The sequence below is a fragment of the Rhinolophus sinicus genome, chromosome 14 (assembly GCF_057876585.1).
Source record: "Rhinolophus sinicus isolate RSI-liver-muscle chromosome 14, RSI-T2T, whole genome shotgun sequence".
NCBI classification, from domain to species: domain Eukaryota; kingdom Metazoa; phylum Chordata; class Mammalia; order Chiroptera; family Rhinolophidae; genus Rhinolophus; species Rhinolophus sinicus.
The window spans coordinates 46,368,180-46,386,886 of record NC_142514.1 but is presented as its reverse complement, the minus strand read 5'-3'; the positions used below and the strand labels follow the sequence as shown (position 1 = coordinate 46,386,886).

The 18,707-nt window shown below is 42.9% G+C and overlaps 1 protein-coding gene across 2 annotated transcripts in view; it reads right to left on the bottom strand.

Annotated features, from left to right (window-relative positions):
* Positions 1-8,064: 8,064 nt before the first annotated feature.
* PGM1 (phosphoglucomutase 1) overlaps positions 8,065-18,707 on the bottom strand; it is a 54,552-nt gene continuing 43,909 nt past the window's right edge. For both annotated transcript variants that reach the window (XM_019731548.3, XM_019731539.3), the window contains exons 8-11: positions 16,610-16,745; positions 13,587-13,770; positions 11,056-11,190; positions 8,065-8,734 (exon numbers count right to left, since the gene is read on the bottom strand). In XM_019731548.3, the coding sequence (XP_019587107.1) occupies positions 8,645-8,734; positions 11,056-11,190; positions 13,587-13,770; positions 16,610-16,745 (545 nt within the window). In that variant the 3' untranslated portion in view covers positions 8,065-8,644. The remainder of the gene's footprint in view (positions 8,735-11,055; positions 11,191-13,586; positions 13,771-16,609; positions 16,746-18,707) is intronic.

The following is an 18,707-nucleotide window of genomic DNA, read 5'->3' as shown; positions in this document are numbered from 1 at the left end:
CCCACATGTCACTTCAGATTGAAAAAGAAACACAGTAAAGGGATGTTAAAAGATATTTCATGGGGAAAAAAAAAACACCTGGGGTAGCAATACTTATACCAGACAAAATAGACTTTAAAACAAAGGCTATAACAAGAGACAAAGAAGGACCCAGCAATCCCACTTCTGGGCATTTACTCAAAGAAACCCAAAATGCTACTTCGAGGGGATGTATAATCCATATGTTCATTGCAGCACTTTTTATAATGACCAAGATGTGGAGACAGCCGGGGTGCCCATCGATAGATGAATAGATAGAGAGGAGGTGGTACATATATACAATGGAATATTGCTCAGCCATGGAAGGCAATGAGTTCTTGCCATCTGCGGCAGCATGGATGGACCTGGAGGGTACTGTGCTGAGTGGAGTGTAAGACAGAGAATGACAGACGCAATGTGATTTTGCTTACATGTGGAATCTAAAGAACAAAATAAACAAACAAAACAGAAACAAACTCATAGATACAGAAATCATTTTGATGATTGCCAGATGGGAGGGGGCCTGGGTGGGTTGGTTGGTGAAAAGCGGGAAGGGATTAAGAAGTACAAATTAGTTGTTACACAGTAGTCGTGGGAATGTAGGGTGTAGCATAAGGAATACAGTCACTAATATTGTAATAACTATGTATGGTATCAGATGGGTACTAGATTTATCAGGGTGATAGATGGGAGGGGAGCTGGAGGGCAGGGTTAAAAAGGTGAAGGGATTAAGAAGTACAAATTGGTAGTTACAAAATAGTCATTGGTATGTAAAGTAAAGCATAGGGAATATAGTCAATGACATGGTAATAGCTATGTATATTGCCAGGTGAGTACTAGACTAGTCAGGGGGATCACTTCTTAAATTATATAAATGTCTAACTACTATGCTGTACACCTGAAATTAATATAGTATTGATGTCAAAAAATAAAACAAAATAAGGGGGGGAAGGGGGTGGTAGGTGATGGTAAAGGGGATCAAATATATGGTGAAGGAAGGAGAACTGACTCTGGGTGGTGAACACACAATGGGATTTATAGATGATGTAATACAGAATTGTTCACCTGAAATCTATGTAACATTACTAACAATTGCCACCCTAATAAACTTGAATTAAAAAAAAAAAAAAAGACATCCTGTGGTTAAATGGGCCTAAATTTAAACTAGAGCCTAGCTGCCATTTGCTGATAGGGGCCTTTCACCAACCTTGCACCCCAGGAACCACAAACTGAATTTCTAACCTGTTGCACAGTCCTGCCTCTTAATGGCAGCTGAGTGGACCTCTGAGTTGCCCACTGCAGGGAAGTTCCTCCTTCAGTAGCCATGCTAGCTTGGTTGCCATACCACCATCCAGCCAATAGACTGTGACCTGCCCCAGCCAATCAGAACCACACTATTTTGAAGCCTCATTTGCATGAAATGGACCAAAATGAGAACTGTGGGTGGGAAGTTTCTCTATAAAAGAAAAGTGTCTCAGCAGAGCACAATTTAGATTGCTACATGAGTCAGTGTCTCCCAGGCTGCAGCTCCTTTTGCTCAAATAAATGTTTTTATTCCTTATTACAGTCTAAAATTAATATTGGTCGACATTTTTCTCCTCCAGTGACTACTGTAAGGAGGTATGAAGTGTTGTGATCATCCAGAGGAGACCGTCTTACTCCTGGCTAGGTAGATCAAGCAAATTTGTTCTTGTCTTCAAGAGAGGGCCTGATTATTCTAGCTCGTCTTTTTGAACCAAGACACAGGTCATAGTAGTAGGTTGTTGACTGGCCAGTGGATTGGCTGCTCTTGAGTCAGGTGCTCACCCCTGGTCCAACCAGCTGGACCAGGAAATGTGATGGTGGCTTGTGGTACAAAGCATGTCCATACCCTCCCAATGCCCTGGCAGGACCTAGTTTCCCTTTGAAGGGGAATTGGGTGGAACAGACAACATGACATTAGTACAGAAGGGAAAATATTTCTAACAGATGTAACAGCATATGCAAAGTCAAGCTAATGAAGAAAAGTACACGATATTGGGTAACGGTGGGGGTAGTGGGTGGAGAAGTTGGGTTGTGATTGGAGATAAGCTGGAAAGGGAGGTTGGGGAGAAGCCAGTTAGGGTGGCCATTGTCCCCTTGCTCTGGAAATCAGGACATTCTTTCATTTTAGGGCAGGAGTGATGGTGGCAAGAGTCACTGCCCCACAAATGCTCCCTGTGGGCCCAGTCTGAGTCAGGACCATACTGGGAACTGGAATGGGGATCCCTGGTCACTGTTATCAGAGGTCCCCTTCCCACCTGTACCTCAAAAGAGACATTTTGAAGGTAATCTTTCATTCTCTGGAAATTACTATATGGCAGAAAAGAAAATCTCCCTGAAGCAAGGAGATGGGAACATAAACATGAATTTCGGGGTCTGAGATGACCTGTTCTTAGGATGCCGAGCACTTACCCAGAAGAACCACCAGGACCAGACTGGTTCAGGGAAACTGCACAAATGGGGCAGACCCCCAAGTCTCTCCTCCTTTCCATAAATCAGCCACATTGCAAGGGGTTATCTACTGATGACTTGGGACTCCTGAACTTGAGCTTCTGTTTTAAATTAGACTTGACCTCTCCCCAAGTATCAGTTGTGTAAATAATCTTCCTGCCACCACCACCCATCAGTTGAAAACATATTACACTATTAAATTTTACATAAAAATATTTCATTAGTTCATCTTGCCAAAATCATTTTAAAAAATTAGATGTGAATAAAATTATATTTCCTTTGCAAAGGAAGTAACTGAATCCTTGGTTCTAGTTCTAGATTTTACTTACACTTTATAGTCTGATTGACTCAGTTTCCAATCTCAGTTCCACCACTTGGTAATTTCAACCTTTAGGCAAATGACTTAATCTCTTACACTGTCCACTTCGTCTGTAAGATAGAACTATTAATAACCACCTCTAGGGCTGTGATAAGCATTAAAGGACAGTGTATGTAAAGTGATTAAATGGTATCTGGTACCCGAAAGGTGCTCAGTATACATTATTATTAGTGACTTATATGATTTGGGGCAAATAATCTGATTGCTAAATGTCATGTGTTTACTGCCAATCTATCTATTTCACAGTATAGGTGCGAAGATTAAATAAAAGAATGAGAGTTGAAGTGCTTTCAAAAGTGCTTTACAAGCTTTAGGAAGTCAGATATGGGGGGATTGTTACAGCCGAGGCTACAAAGTGGCAGACGGAACGAGCCAAAGTGTAGGAAAAAGCTGGGGCCATGACCTTAAAATAATGTAACCAACCTTGAATTCACTCCTGAGTTTAAAAATACCATTAAAATGATTTTATTTGTATGCTTTGTACTACTTCTGAAATCAATTGTGATTCATTTAACAGTAACCACTAATTCTCCCCATATTGGGCACATATTTTTTCATCAATTTACAAACTGGTCTATTTTCAGATAGGCTTTCACACCCACAAATATTAGTTAAATATTTGTGAAAGTTAGAAAGTAGGAATATCCCACAGATGCAGCAAATCAGATTTCATTTACATCCCCACTACATTAATATGCCTGTCCAGTGCACTGTCTTGAGGTTTCTGAAGCCCTATCTGGGCTTAAGAGCAATAGTGGGGCAATTGAATATTTATGTCTGTCATGGTCATGGGAATGTAAGATGATAGCAAATATTGATACCTATATAATTGGCAAATGGATGCTCTTGGTGAAAAGAATTTCCTAATTAAATTCATTCTCATGTCCACATAACTCAGAGTGGTACATTTACTGGGGGAAATACCAATTCGAGAAATATGACAGATTGTATTTTCCAAAGATGGCTATAGGAGCTCCCATCTCACATGCGTTTCTGCAATGCGACCTTGCCACTCCTACCCCCACCCAAGAGGAGTTAGAGTTTAATACCCCTCCCGTTGAATCTGGGTTGGTCTGACTGAGTCTAATTGGTCATAACCAATTAGATATAGCAGAAGTGATGCTACATGACAGCTGAAGTTAGGTTGGAAAGAAAAATATAGCTTCTGCCTGGCTCTCTTGGCACACTTGCTCTTAGAAGCTAGCACCATGCTGTGAGAAACTCAAGCCCTCCTATTATAGCACAAAAATGAAGTCAGAAACCAATGGAGACATAATTTTCATGAAACAACAGTCATGAAAAGCAACTAGACTGCTACTCCTAACTAACCTTTCTGTCCCCTGGAGAGCAGCACTCTGAATCACAGAAGACATGCTTTTTGGAAAACAGTTATTAGCCCACACCCACAAATCCAACTTAATGGATCTAGGTAGAGCTTTCACATTTGGTGCAAACCAAACCAAAGCCTCCAAAAGTTCCCATAGGACAAGCAGACAGATGGGAGACATGCTCTGGCTGGCAGTGACCTCACTTCTTTGGTGTAATGATATGCCAAGTTGTGGGAATGCTTCATGCTGATAATAGAAACCTAAAAGCTCTCAGCCTCCCAGAAGTACGTGCTGTGTGCCCTGCCTGTATGAGGCCCAGAACTGGTGTCCCAACCTGGCCCCACCATGGCTTCTCTTCCGTGAATCTGTTCAGAGTGGGCGCTTCGGCTTTGGGCCTAGCTTTGCTGATTCTACTCCCAGAAGAAAAACAACTTCTCCAATTAACTTTTGCAATTAAATTCTCCAATTAAATACTTTTTAATATTTAGGTCAAGTTTTATTCAAAGTGACCATGATACTTAGCCCCCGTCAGCTGCCAGTATCCACCCTGATCCTCTCTACTGGGTATTTTTTCATCTTCAACCTCTAAAGCTTTATGAAAACAATTCTTGGTTAGGTATTCACTAGCCGTGAAAGTTGGTGAACTCACCTGTCACCTATAACATGAAGATAATCACACCTCATAGGTTGGAGGCGGGGCTCACAGTATAAGGAAACATTCTGCTACGGAACTAGTAGATTTCATTTACTCTTTTCAAAAATTGTTTATTGAACTTTTACTATGTGCCGGGCATGGAGCTAGATCCTGGGTAAACACTGATGAAAAAGGCCTCAATGCTTTCTCTGAGTGCCTAGGGCAATAAGAGAAATGGGTAAACAGGCTATTAACACAGAGTGTGCAAGTGCCATGAAGAGGGTGCTCAGGAAAAGCTTCTTAGAGATGTTTAGGTGGAGACCCGAGGGACAAGTAAGAGTTGAGAAATACGCTGGAGGGTAGGGTGCAGGGGAAAGGTGACGCAGGCAGACAGAAGAGCAGGAACGAAGCCCTGGAGACAGAGAGCACAGGATTCACAGGAACTGCAGATGGTTCCCCATGGCCGAAGCACTGACTTATAGGCGCAGACAGGGAGGGGAGTCGGTGGGGTAGGCGGCAGGCAGGCTGCATGGCCGTGTAGGCTACACAAAGCCATCTGGACTTCAGCATTTGAAAGAGCACTTAGCAGATGACGTGGAGAATGGATGAGAGGGGGCAAGATTGAAGGCCAGAGGCCACGAGGAGTCCTCTGCTCTAAGCCAGGTTAGATGAAGTGGCTCCGTGCACGACGGCTTCTATCACTCAGGTCCAGCCCCTTCTGCTGGGGGTTAAGAACGTGAAAACACAAGGGGTGTGTCTCTTACACATGGTAATGTTTCCTGGAGGATTCTTCTATAGTAAGGCCAATTTCTGTCCAGTGAGTCAACCAGAAATGCAGCAGAAAGCAGCATGGATGAACTCGGGGGCCGAGGAGGCAGAGCGACCCACGCCCCAAAGCCTGACCTCCCCCACACCACAGCAAGTTCAGCCTTTGCTTTCCTTCTCTGTCTCAGGACCCATCCCCAGGAAGCCTCACCATTTTCTGGGCCTGGGGAACATCTCTATACAGGAATCTGCTTCTCTGAAATGAGAGCTGAATGTCAAGAGGGAGGAGAAAAGTAAAATTTTAGAGTTGGATCCCCAACAATTGCAACCCAATTTTCTCACTGTAATCCTCACCACAGCTCAAAGAAAACAGGCCTGACTCACAGACCACATCAGTCCTGCAAGGCGGGGAGCTTGACGGTGCACTGTTGGCCAGCCTCTCAGGATTCCATCTCCCAGCACTCCTGGGGGGACACACGTATCGGAGTGTCTCTCTGGAAGCCACAAAGGGAGGGAAGGTGGCCCTTACCCACGCCCACCCCCACCACTCCATGCCCCAGCCACCTCCCTCTTCCTACCCTGAGCTTTTAGCTTCCAAACCTGTAGCAAGTGGGATCAGGAAAAGCAGCGAATTATGATCAAGGAGGAGTAGGAAATTTGTGAAGCCATTCCAGGGACCACAGACCTGGGAGTGTCTGCAGCTGATTCAACAGATGGGGAGGCAGAGAAGGGTCATGGGAGGTGAGTGAGATTCAGGTCAAAAATTCTACTTCCACCACAGCTGGGAAACTGGGGCAAATCACTTGAGTCGGTTGTGCTTCAGTTGCCTCAACTCTAAAATGAGAATAATAATGCCTCACTTAGAGGGTTACTGGAAAGCATCTGGCCCAACAGCTAAAACAGAATAGGTGCCAGGGAAATTTGGATTCTAACTACAGGTATTGCCCATACATCATAAGGTACTTATCCTATACAGTCTCCTATTTCTGCTGGACTTCATTCCCCTAGCTAGCCTTACAGGCAGCTGGAGGGCAGCAACTGTGTGTTACACATTCTTTCCTTCCCATGGCATCTCACACTTAATGTGGGTCAATACATGCTTCCTGGCTGACTGATATGCCCAGATATCAAGATCTTGGCAGGCCGGTGGGGGTGTGCAGAGACAACAATGCCAAAACTAACAGAGTGTCTGGTACCCAAGGAATACAGTATTACCCTTTAATAAGTAAAATAAATGCAGGGGCATTTGCACACCTTCCTTCTACCTACGAGAAGTAGCCAGTCAGTAGACGAGGCAATACCAAGTACTGGTAAACCATGCAGAGCTGAGCTGCACTGCCTGGGGACATGCCACCACTCTCTAGTGGTATAACTGTGGGCAAGTAACTGGACTTCATCTGCAATATGGAAATATTAAGAGCCTACCTCACAGAGTTATTGGGATATTCAAACAGTGTGTGGAAAGCACTTAGAACAATGCCAGGCATTTAATATTCAAAAAGTCCTCGTCTTCATCTCATCATTTGTCAAAGCTTATGCTGTGTTTGCTGGGCTGGGCTCTCTCGTTAAATGGCAACATTGGAAAGCTCACCCCAGATAAAGACCCTGTCACCGGGAATAGGGATTCTCCTCCGCGACGGAGCGACGTAGAGCTGGGCTGTATCTCTGGCATAGCCCATATGGCAAGGTGACTGTGGAAGTGCCTCGCAAACCATAAAATGCACGCAAATATTTGTGGTATAGTTTTTGTTTTTCCAGTACTTAAAAATCTAGAAATAACATTATAGTCACCATAATCCTAGTTCCCCCTTATTTGACAACCTACCATGAACTAGATACTGTGCCCACTGCTTTTCACAGGTCTACTCACCATGTTCTCAGTAAACCTACAGAGTTGAAACTATTTTTACTCTCATTTTAAAGATGAGGAGAATGATATTCAAAGGTGATACAAGGTCTCAAATGGGATTCAAACTCAGGTCTGTCGGCTCCCAAGCCTACGCTTTTAACCACTGTGATCTACTCACGGATCACACGTTCTGAGATGAGTATGATGTCAGTGGGTTGCAGATCTCCAAGCAAGTGTTCGTCACCTTGCTCTAGGATTCTGAGTTCTGCCTCCATCCCATCAACAGGCATCGGGACATCTCAGCACCACAAGACACACGCAGTGCTTTGCCATTTAAGACCTCATGAAAATCATCTTCCTTTCCTCATTCCAAGTTCACCGTGTCAAGCTTACCTTATCCACTTCAGAAGGATCCAGGGCTCAGGTGACCCTGCTAAGACCTGAAATTACAGTCTTGAGTGTAGGATTTTAAAACCTAGCACAGAGAACTTGTTGTTTTCCTAGGGAGAACGTCCAAATAAAATACAATACCCTTCCCCTCCCCCTCAAAAACAAATCTGTTTTCTTTCTGAAATCAAACAAGCATCTTATAGTTAGGGAAAAAAAACACATCAAGAAATAGTAGCTTATTTTGCTTTAATATCCCAAAATATTTGTGTGAATGGGACTGTGCTGCAAAACAAGGCTGAAATCTGTAGACAAGTACGTCTCACTCTGAGGAAAGAACTGATTGGAGAAAAGGCACCAGAAGTGGCATTTTGCTGGATTACATGTAAACAATAAATGGGGGAAAAGGTTCACCAAGGAGAAAGGAACTTGCACTGTCATTTCATTGGCACATCCTAAGGATGAAAAATGGCCTCATTAGCTGATGCTCAACCTTTATCTTACATTGTAGTGTAAACAGAACTTGGTGCTAAGGAGACAATACCGTCACAGCAGCAGTGTGAAAGGACTTGAAAGGGACTGACATTTGCATAAGCCCCTGGGTCTTTTTTCCCCTTTCCCACAAGGCTCCCATGAGCATCTCAATTGGCAGTGTTTTGCAAACGTACCATTCATCAACAACTGGTTAGTGGAAAAACTGAATCCTAAAAAGCCTGGGTGAATACACATTGTTTCTGTCCATGCTCTTCAATCAGGTGACTTGGCGGGTCCCGGGATGGAGAGACGTACTGCATCTGGCCTAAGATGTCATCTTAGGTGATAACGGTGGGTGCAGTGCGTCCCGTCCTTTCCTGGAGTTGGGAGACCTTCAGAGCAATGGAAATCAGTGGGCCCAACATGACCTGAGGGAGACACAGAGAGAACCTTTTCCATCACTTCCTCTAGACACAGATCCACAGCGCTAGCCCTAACTCTGCCTTTGAGCTCCTGACCCATATGTCTGACTGCCTACTCAGATATCCCAAAGGCTCCTCAAATCCTACCAGCCTAAAAATAAAGACATGTCCTTTCCCCCAAAACCTAGTCCCAGCATTCTCTATTTCTGTGAGTCGACACCAAGGTCTATCACAGAAAGCAAAGGAACAACTAAGAGTCATTCTTGACACTTTACCTCTTGTCCAATCTATCAACCAGCCAAAGGTTCTTTTATCTCCTAAGTATCTCTCAATGGCTCCCGTTTCTCTCCATCCCAGTGCCATACGACTTGCTAAGCCAATGTCCTCTCTCTTACCTGGAACAAGGGTACTTTCAAATCTACTTTTGCATCCTCCAATTTGTTTCCCACTGTTCCCAGAGAGATCTTTTCAACAGGCAACACCACCACCCTCCCGTCTAACTCTCACTTAAAAAAACACACACACAAATTCTACTATTGCTTAAATATATTTCATACTTTTTAAAAAATGAAAACTACTTATCTAGTTGAACAGCCCATTTCACAGATGAGGAAACAGACATCCAAAGAGGTGACGTGACCAAGTGATGCAAGGGCAGAGCCAAGAGTAGTACAGTTTCTACTGCCCTCTGTTGCTTTTCCTCATCAAAATTTCCACCAACTCATGATACCTGGATGAAAGCTGGTGACCCACTCCACTTGCTGACTACACCACTTGCCATTTCTCCTTGGGGCTCCAACAGTCCCAACAAAGTGCTGAGGCTGTGGCGTCTCTCCAGCTGGAATGGTGCACACCTGGGCACTGGGGGCACCCAACACCCTTCAATGCTCTCCCATCTCGTAAGGACTACGGTCGGAAAAAACTTATCTTTCATTCATTCTTTGCATTTACCATATGCCAGGCATTAAGAAAAAGAAACACAATTCCTTCCTCTTTCTCTATTATTCTGTGGGTCTACAATGTAGACACCATTGCCTTTGGTTTAAGTTTTAAGGATGCCTGCAACACAACAGAGGTCTGGCAATGACTGAAGCTGGAGCCTGGCAAAAAAGCTAAAGTGAAGTATCCTCTCACCTCCCTATTTTTGTAATAAAAACAACTATAATAGCCACTTTTCCTAAAAGCAAACTCTATGTGTCAGGCTCAGTTTTTAGAATTTTGCATCCATTGTCTCCTTAAATCCCCATAACAGCTCGGTGAAGTAGGCAGTATCCTGCCATTTCACAGACTCGTAGACCGAGTCTCAGAACATTGAAACGACTTGCCCAGGGACTGACAGCTAAGAGGAAGCAACCGAATTAAAAAGCAAGATCTCTTTAACTCCAAAACCTCTGCTCAAAACCACTGTGCCTGGGGTTTCTAAGTGAGTTTCACAGGATTTTAACTATGTGTTAGAAGAAAAAAGGCTTTGTGGAAAAATAAGCCTGGTGAACGCTATTTAAACAGAAATCTTGAAACAAGGCTTCTGAGAGTCCTTAAGGTGCGGTGTGTGTTGTGAATTGACAAGTAGGGGCTAATGGACCACAATGCTTCCTAAACATTGTCGGCTATTGTGTTTTGATGGGGGAGCATCTGCCAGGACAAGGAACGCACATGGGGAAACTCTCCCCTGTGTGTCGCTGCCTCCCCTTGGCTCCTCTTTTTGCGTGTCTATGCTCCAAGTTCTCTGTCACCGCTGGCTCTTTTGCTCCCTGCTCATTCTGACATACTCCCAGAGAATCTTCAGGTGGGACTAGGAACCCAAACCACCAGGCTGCAAGTCCACAGACTTCCATAAAGATGTTTCTTGCTGGGTCATGAAACTGTCTCTCCCTCTCCACCAAACCTAGAACTAGTGTGTGTTCTGCCAGGGCAGGCAATCAGACCCAGCAAAGTGGCAAATGATCAGTGACAGACCGGAACGCAAGCTGAGGGGCTGATGGAAACATGACTGATCCCGACGCGGCCACTTCCCAGGCACGTGAACCTACTGCTCAACCTTTCTGTGCTTCGGTTCCCTTACCTGTGGTAGGAATAATAACACAGTCTATCTCATTGGAGAATGGAATGACTATGTCTGTATAATAGGTTTAGAACAGAGCTTGGCAAATAAGAAATGCTCAGATACCTGTTCGCTATTACTACTGTTATGACACACTGAAGGAAACAGGCCGGAAGTGGAGTACTCTTGTTCAATCATTTGAGAAGTGGGCAGTGATAACACAGGCTCCATGGAACCACTACCATCCTCTCTAAGAAGTAGTCGGGGCTCAGGGCTTAGGCCTTACCTGGGGGTCCTGGTGGATCTTGGCAAGGTCCTTCTCATAGCTGTCGATGTACAGCCGAATGGTGGCGCCCGCACTCCCGGTGCCACTCAGTCGGAAGATGATGCGAGAACCATCTGCAAAAATGAGTCGCAAGCCCTGGGAAAGATAAGCAGAGATTTGTTTTTTTTGTTTTTTTCTCCCATAGGCTGGGAGATCAGAGAGGCTGGAAAATTATAAGGGGGCCATTTGGAGATCTAATTTCATCTATACTTGATCCATAGGGGGATTCGATTCTTGATAAATGGAAGCAGCTGAGGCCCATGCGTCTGCCCTTGGTCAATCTCTCACTGCATCCACGCAATGGGGGCTGATCTCATGGGGGAGAAGCATTCACAGGGTCGGGCGGGAGACCTGATCCCAGGGAGGCCAGGTGACAACAGGCCCACCCTCCCTTCCATGCTTCCCTATAATTTATGGACTACCCACTCCTGTTTGAAGCTTAATAAAGTAAATAAATAAATAAGCTGCCCGACGCAAAAATTCGATCCCCAGATCAGGAGGGAAACACGGACAGAATGGGCTGAAATCGGAGCAGAAGAGGTTTCAAGCAGATCAGAGAAAGAATTCTTTGCAAAACACTGACAGAGAACCCCTAAGAGTGCCCCAAATGGCAGAGACTGGCTATTACCAATGCCTGAAGACACAAAGTGGGTCCGTGTGGGTACAATGCCAAGCCCCGCCCCCTCTCTCTGCTGCCCTCTCCTTTCCCTCCCTGGCAACATGTTTCATCCCCAATAATCTTGCTTCAGAGGAAAAGGCTAGGGGCTCCTGGGTAGATATTCTGCGGCATGAGGTAAGAAGACTGTGGAAGACAGTTATCTGGGGACCCTTCCGTCTTCATGAGTCTGTCAGTTCTTCTGTAAAGAGAAGAGCTTTGTGTAAAGCCAAAGGCCGACCAGAAGGAAAGATACTACACTACTCCTCACTGCTATGTGTCACCAAACCCCATCCAGTGTTTGCCATTTAGCAATGGAGACAGCTGATAAACAGAACATTCCCCAGTTAGTCATCATGGGAAGATATAGTTCATTCCCATTCACCATGTCTTGCTTCCTACAAACATTCCAGGATTGGTCTCCTTCTCCCACGGTTTCAAATGGAAGCTTCTAAATTCTTTGCACTAGATCGCAGATGCTATGTCTACTTCAGAAGACTTTCCCTCCTACCTGGTCTTCCATCTAAATGCTTAGACTTTCTTCAGATAGGATGTGGAGCGGCTGCCTTCTTCCTCACAGAGCGCAGACAGCAGCACCTCTGCTTACGCCGACACCCTCTCACACCTCCGCTCCTCTCCTCCCTGCTAGCAGAGTCTGGATGCAGTGCAGGGTAGGGGGTTACTTTTCCTAAACATCTGTTCTCTCTCTGAAGGCTTTACTGCGAAAACTTTTGCTCAGTTCTGCTCTGCCATCCCTTGGGCCCTACCCTTCCCTTTTCTACACCCACCCCCCTCCTCCACCCCAGGCTTCTCTTTTCCTGAATATCTCACACATAATTTACAATCGTCCATACTGGACCCAAAGTTCTCACGGATGGTGAAAAGGCATACGGAAGAAAAGCCACCATGCTAGAATTTTGAGGAGGGTAACACCCAGGCACCGACAGTCGTTCATGCACTACCTGCTCTCCAGAGAGAAATTTTAAATAAACTTCACATGCCTTTTCCTCCAAAGCCTGTCAGATGCCTTGAGAAGGACCAGGCCAAAAATCTGAATCTATCGGGAAAAAGCAAACTGGAAAGCTGTAACAGAATCTTCAACTTCCTCTTTATGACCCCTGTTTCTAAGTTATTAGAGATGAGTCCATTCTGTGATGACAACAGAACCAGAGAGAGGACCCTGGGCCCTGAGAAGCCAGGAGAAGGGCGGACCCAGCCTGCAGCCTTGACCCCTGGCACCTAAAGAGGGAAACCCTAACAGCTCTGTCTCATCCAGACATGGGCCAGGTTCTCAACTGTCATGTGCTACCCAATAGCTGTGTTAGGGGTGGCTGCAAGTCACGTGCTGCAGATAACAGATAATGTCTCTGTGAATGGCTTATCTATTTTTTTCTTCTTTTTTAGAAATTAGAATGTATCAGTCTATAATAATGACACTCTGGCTTTCTGCTATAATCTCATGAGAGTAAAGAGGGGGATTGATACCTAAGGCAGTTCTCCACTTTTTTTAGATTCTGGGGCTCCTTTCTGCACATACACTCAACATGACATCTTGCATATGATTCTAGAGGGTGTATACATCCCTCGAGGCTAGGAATCCCAGAATCCCAGAATGAGGGCACAGCGGAGTGCAAACAACCAGGGCAAAAACCATTTTCCCCACAAGTGCATGTGTAAGTCATGTGCGACTCAGCAGAAAACCAGTTGAGAATAGCTCCCCTAGAAAAACAGGGCAGCAAAAAAGAAATGACCAAGGGGCCTTTTTCTGGTTTCTTGTGAGATTTCAGAGACGAAGCTCTGAGGCCTCTCTCCCACAGACATGTAAATCTGTTCCTACCTGATTTCTTGAAATGCTTCCATCCACCGGGTCACTGTACTCGAAGTTATCGACCTTTTCCACGGTGTAAACTTTCTCACCCACTGACAACTGTTTCCCCACAAAGGAGCGATCAGATATCAGGGCCTCCAAGTCTTTCATCATTTTGTTTGCGCCTTCGGCCTCCACCTCCTCATAATCATACCTGGAAGAAGTCGTGAAGTTGAGGCCCAGGGGGTGAAGTTGAGGCCCGGGGGCTGACTTCAGACGCATATCAGCACTTTCTTCATCATGTGTTTGGCCCTCCCCCCAAACCATCTAACTTCAGAAGAAGCTGGCAAAAAGATGAGCTGTTAGTCCCTGGGGATGGAGCAGGCCAGGGATGAAAGAAAAGGTTTGGAGTATTTCATGGAAGCGTTAGGAGCTTCTGAATAAGCAGAAAACTCCCATTTTGGCTTTTCTACAGAATAAGCTCTAAGAAGCTTCAAAGGCTTTTGAGAGATACTATCTAACATTTAACCATCACATCCTGAGGAGGTAGAATTAAAAGCAATGTTATCTCTAGAGAACTCTGCATCAAGCAGGACATGACTCAGGCAACTTCTCTTTCAAAACTGCTAGAGCTTCCTTGGGATAAGTGCTGGCACTACTCCCAGTCTGAGACCTGCCTGAGGCGGCGGAGATTTTGGCTAAGGAGAGTTCCAGTCTCCACAGGAGCTTCCTAAAATAAGGCCAAGTTTTCACTGACCAGATGAAGGAGCCAAACCCTAACTCTTTACATCTGAAACGCCTCAGTGCTTTCAATGAAAGGGGATTCTGGTCCAAAGAGCTTTGGGTTCACCCTGACAGAGGAGACCTGGTGTGGAAAAAGGACCAAGGGGAAAAAAAGAGCACCAAGAATGAAATCCTAGGACTACTATTTTTCCTCCAAGAATTATTCTTGACTTCTTTCTTACGAGGTTAAAGACTCTTACAGGTGGCTTTTCCTGACCTAGTGGCACACACCCTCTTGAGAGAGTTATTTTGTAGAGGCTCAAGAGTCTATATTTATTTGCAATAGTGAAACAAATATGATATGTGCAAGATGACACCTCTGAGACATGAGAAATACCAGGGAATTAAGGCCAACTTATTCTGGCTCCAAGATTCTATGAATCAAGGACAACAGTCCCCTTAATCTGGAAGTCAGCTCTTTCCCCCAGTTAAAATGATAAACAGCAAGAAATTACAACCAGGTGTTTGTGTTTTACATCTGCGACCTTTGGGTGTTTGAGGGAAATGTTCTATAAATCCTAGGCACAGAGGGGTATAAAGGAAAGAATCTGGGCTTTGGAATCAGACAGAACGAGCTATGTATGAATCCAGCCTCTATGGGTGACTAACTGTAACTCTGGGCAAGTTGCTTCATCTCTTAGAATCTCAGTTGCCTGGATAATAACTGTTTTGAGGTTGACATGAAACAATGTGCAAAAGTGCCCAGCACTTTTGTTAAATAAAGAGGCGGTACAATGGAGTCTTAACTAACAATAAATGTAGGTTCTATGGACTTTATTTGCAATATTTATTGTAATACTTGGTTAGCAGTTATTTGAAATTAATAAAAATTTAAGATAGTTTTTAGATGGAGACTTTTAACTCATCAAGGGTGAGCCTTTCTCTGAACAACCTTTCCGAACATTATCCCACTCCGGCTACCGTTTGCTTCCTTCCTTCATTTATCTATCCAAAGCAAACTTACAGTGTTAACCATGAGCTAAGTATTTGGTGATACTATGGAGCACAAAAACACACATGGTCCTGCTTTCATGATACTCTATCTAGGCTCTAGAGAGTTCATGACTGCTGTTCTGAATTACCAGGTTTTTCTGGCTTTTAGAGAATAGAGAGATTCTTGCCTTGGTTCCCAGGGCTACTGTGTAGTACCATGTGGCAGCTATTACTTATACCTTTCACAAAAGAATAACTTGAGGGAGGAAGAGAACAATGAACTTTTGCAAAGTTGATGAAAGAATTCTGATGACGGAGGCCAAGTGGCTTAAGGTTGAATTCTTTCTTGACAATCCAGAGATCACGGACTATTAAATCTGCGATATATTTTTTAAATTCTCTAGTCTAACTTACCTATTTTGTAGAAGAGGCAATTGAGGTCCAGAGAAATTACAACTATACCCTTTTTTACAGAAAAACAATTTATCTCATATCTTTTTTCTCATATCTCCCTTCCATAATTAGAATAATGAGGTCCAGGAGAAAGTTTGTTAGATTTTTACACTTATTGGGGGAAAGGCAAATTGAAATTAATGGGATGCACCACTGGTTATAAAAAAAAAAAAAGTGAATGCTTTTAAAAAATAGAAGTATGCATGGTAGAGACGGATTACTAAGTATTTTAAGTATTTTATTCACTGCTGAATCCCCAGTGCCTGGCAGAAAGTAGGTATACAGTCAATATTTGTTGACTCAATGAATGAAGTACTGACAAGTACACAGCCTTTGGGGACCTATTTTAATGAGTCAGAAAAGTTGATCTGCACTAAGCATAATGATTTCCATAATTTCAGAAAAAAGTTTCCATACTTTTAGTGCCCCAGAGTTTATAAAACACTTTCATACTCATATTTCACTTAATTCACTCAATGGTTGGACTGTTATTCCCATTTCTATCTACGAATGAGAAAACTGAGTACAGAGAGAGACTAAATGACTTCCCAGTTTACTAAGGGACAGAAATAAAATGTGAATCCATTTTTCTGAATCTAAATCAAACACTATTATCATGTCTACCTGACAGGTACATTTAAAAGGCTTACAAAACATTTATTTTTTTGAATATACTAACTAGATTTTGTAAACCTTGATTTTCATGGCAAACGTAACAGATGACTTCATCTTGATCCTGACTAAATTATTTTAAACATCCCCAACTGGTAAAGGCTAGAGGAACTCGCTTTATTATCACTTAAGACAGCAAAGAATTTATATGCACGAGAATTCTCTCCGCCCACTTCGCCACCCACCTCTCCCCCAGCCAGGCTGTGGCTTACCTAGTGAAGAAATTCCGGCCATACTTTTGCCAGTGGTCTTTAAGAATGTCCTCCACACTCTGTTTGCGGGTGGCTAGAATGGAGAGCCACGCAAGGACAGCCCAGAGTCCATCTTTCTCACGAATGTGGTCAGAACCTGGTGCGGGGAGAGCAAGCAACTGTGAGAAAGGTGATTTCTCCAAACTACTTGAGAAATCAACTCAACAGTAAGCATGTACACGCAACCAAAGAAGTCATAAAATGTAACTGAGGAACCTGAGTACACGGAAGGAATCACATATTGAATAAAGCAACGTAAGACTGAAAAGAAATTGATGCTTCCAAGAGTAATTTGGAAATTTAAGACAAATGCCAATAAAGATGTCAATGGAATAATTTGGTGCGACTTGATATATCAATTATAAAGTAGTACTATGAGTGTGGGGGAGAACCTTAAATAAACAAATAGCAGAGAATATGACCATTATAAATTTTCAATAATGAAAATAACCTAGCAGTTTGATGGAACAAAATGAAGCATGTATCAAGAGACCTAAACCTATATGAGACTTGAGTATATGATAAAGGTACCACCTTCAACGCTGTAGGAAAAAAATGGATTACTTTTTAAATAGTATTAGGAAAACTAGTTAAATAGGAAAAAATTCAGGGTTCTTTCCCTGTAAAACACCATATCCAAAAGAATTTCAGATGGTGATATATGCAAATGTAAAAATTGGAAACTTTTAAGTACTAGAAAAATATATAATTTTTTTATATCTTGGAGATGACAACTACATGTAAATTCAGAATTCATAAAGGAAAAAATTTGATGTATTTGTCTACTTAAAAATGAGCATTTCTAGCAGCAAAACTACTATAGGTAAAATTAAAGGTCATTTGAAAACTTTAAAAAAACACATTTGCAATGGAAAATAAATGTTTGATATACTCAGTGTAGAAAAAAGTCTTATATATTAACAAGAAAAAAGTAAATCCTGAATGGAGAGACAGGCCAAGGATATACACAGGCAATTCACTAAAGAATAAATACAGGTGCCCAATTAATATACTTAAAAGCTGACATTGTTTTTAAGAAGACAATTTAAAGTTAAAACCACAATAAGAAATTGTTACTTGCTTGACAAACGTCCACAGATTTAAAAATGAGAACACATAGTACCAGTGGAAGTATAAGGGAAATGGGATCGCAACATGCTTCTGTTGAGAGGGGTATAGTCCTCTAGAGAGCAATTTGGCAAAAAGTATCAAAGCCTTTAAAATCGACCTACTTGTGGATCCAGCAACTCCAATTCTAAGACATCTTTCTTTAACTAAAAGGGATTTGGTTAGGTAAGCTATGGCACATCTGTATTCTGCTAAGGTCTTTGCTAAAATCTTTACCAGAAATAACAAGTTGACTCCTTTGGTTGTGCTTATATGCTTGGAGACCCTTTACCAAGAGCCTGACATGGAAGAGAACTCTCATTTCTTTGGCATTATTTCCTTATTCTAAAAACAAACAAACAAAACAAAAAAACGCAATGTTGAGCACTACTTTCTGATTTTGAATAGGACTCAGTACAATCTCTCTCTAATAGTGTTTTGCATCTTACCATGTCTTGAATTCTTTATCTGCCTGTCTGCCCTTCTTGACTCCCAACTGGGTCTTATTCTTAGAATTGTCAGAGTATCCTAGCATAATGCTGGCTATGTGGTAGCATGAAGTAGATTTCTTTCCTTCCTCTTCATCCTTTTAGACCCAGCTCAAATAGCCTCTCCTCTTTAAGACTAGTTCCCAGCTTCCCTTGGAAATTATGGGCTTTCTCTCTCTTCTCCTACAGCAAACTGCTCAAAACATTTGGTGCAGCACCATCCTCCTTGAGCCTCAATCATCTATTTATGAGCCTTCACCCAACCAACCATGTATTTCTTTGAAGCATCTCTTATCCTTGTAACTACGTCTGCTGATTAAACTATCACATGGAACATGGTAAATACCTAATTGTGAAGAAGTGTATAAATTAATCAATTTACTAATCTACTTTTCTCTTTCTTCTTTTGGTTCACAAAAACTCACAACTTTTTCTTTCAAAAGATTTTCTCTTCAATAAGTTAC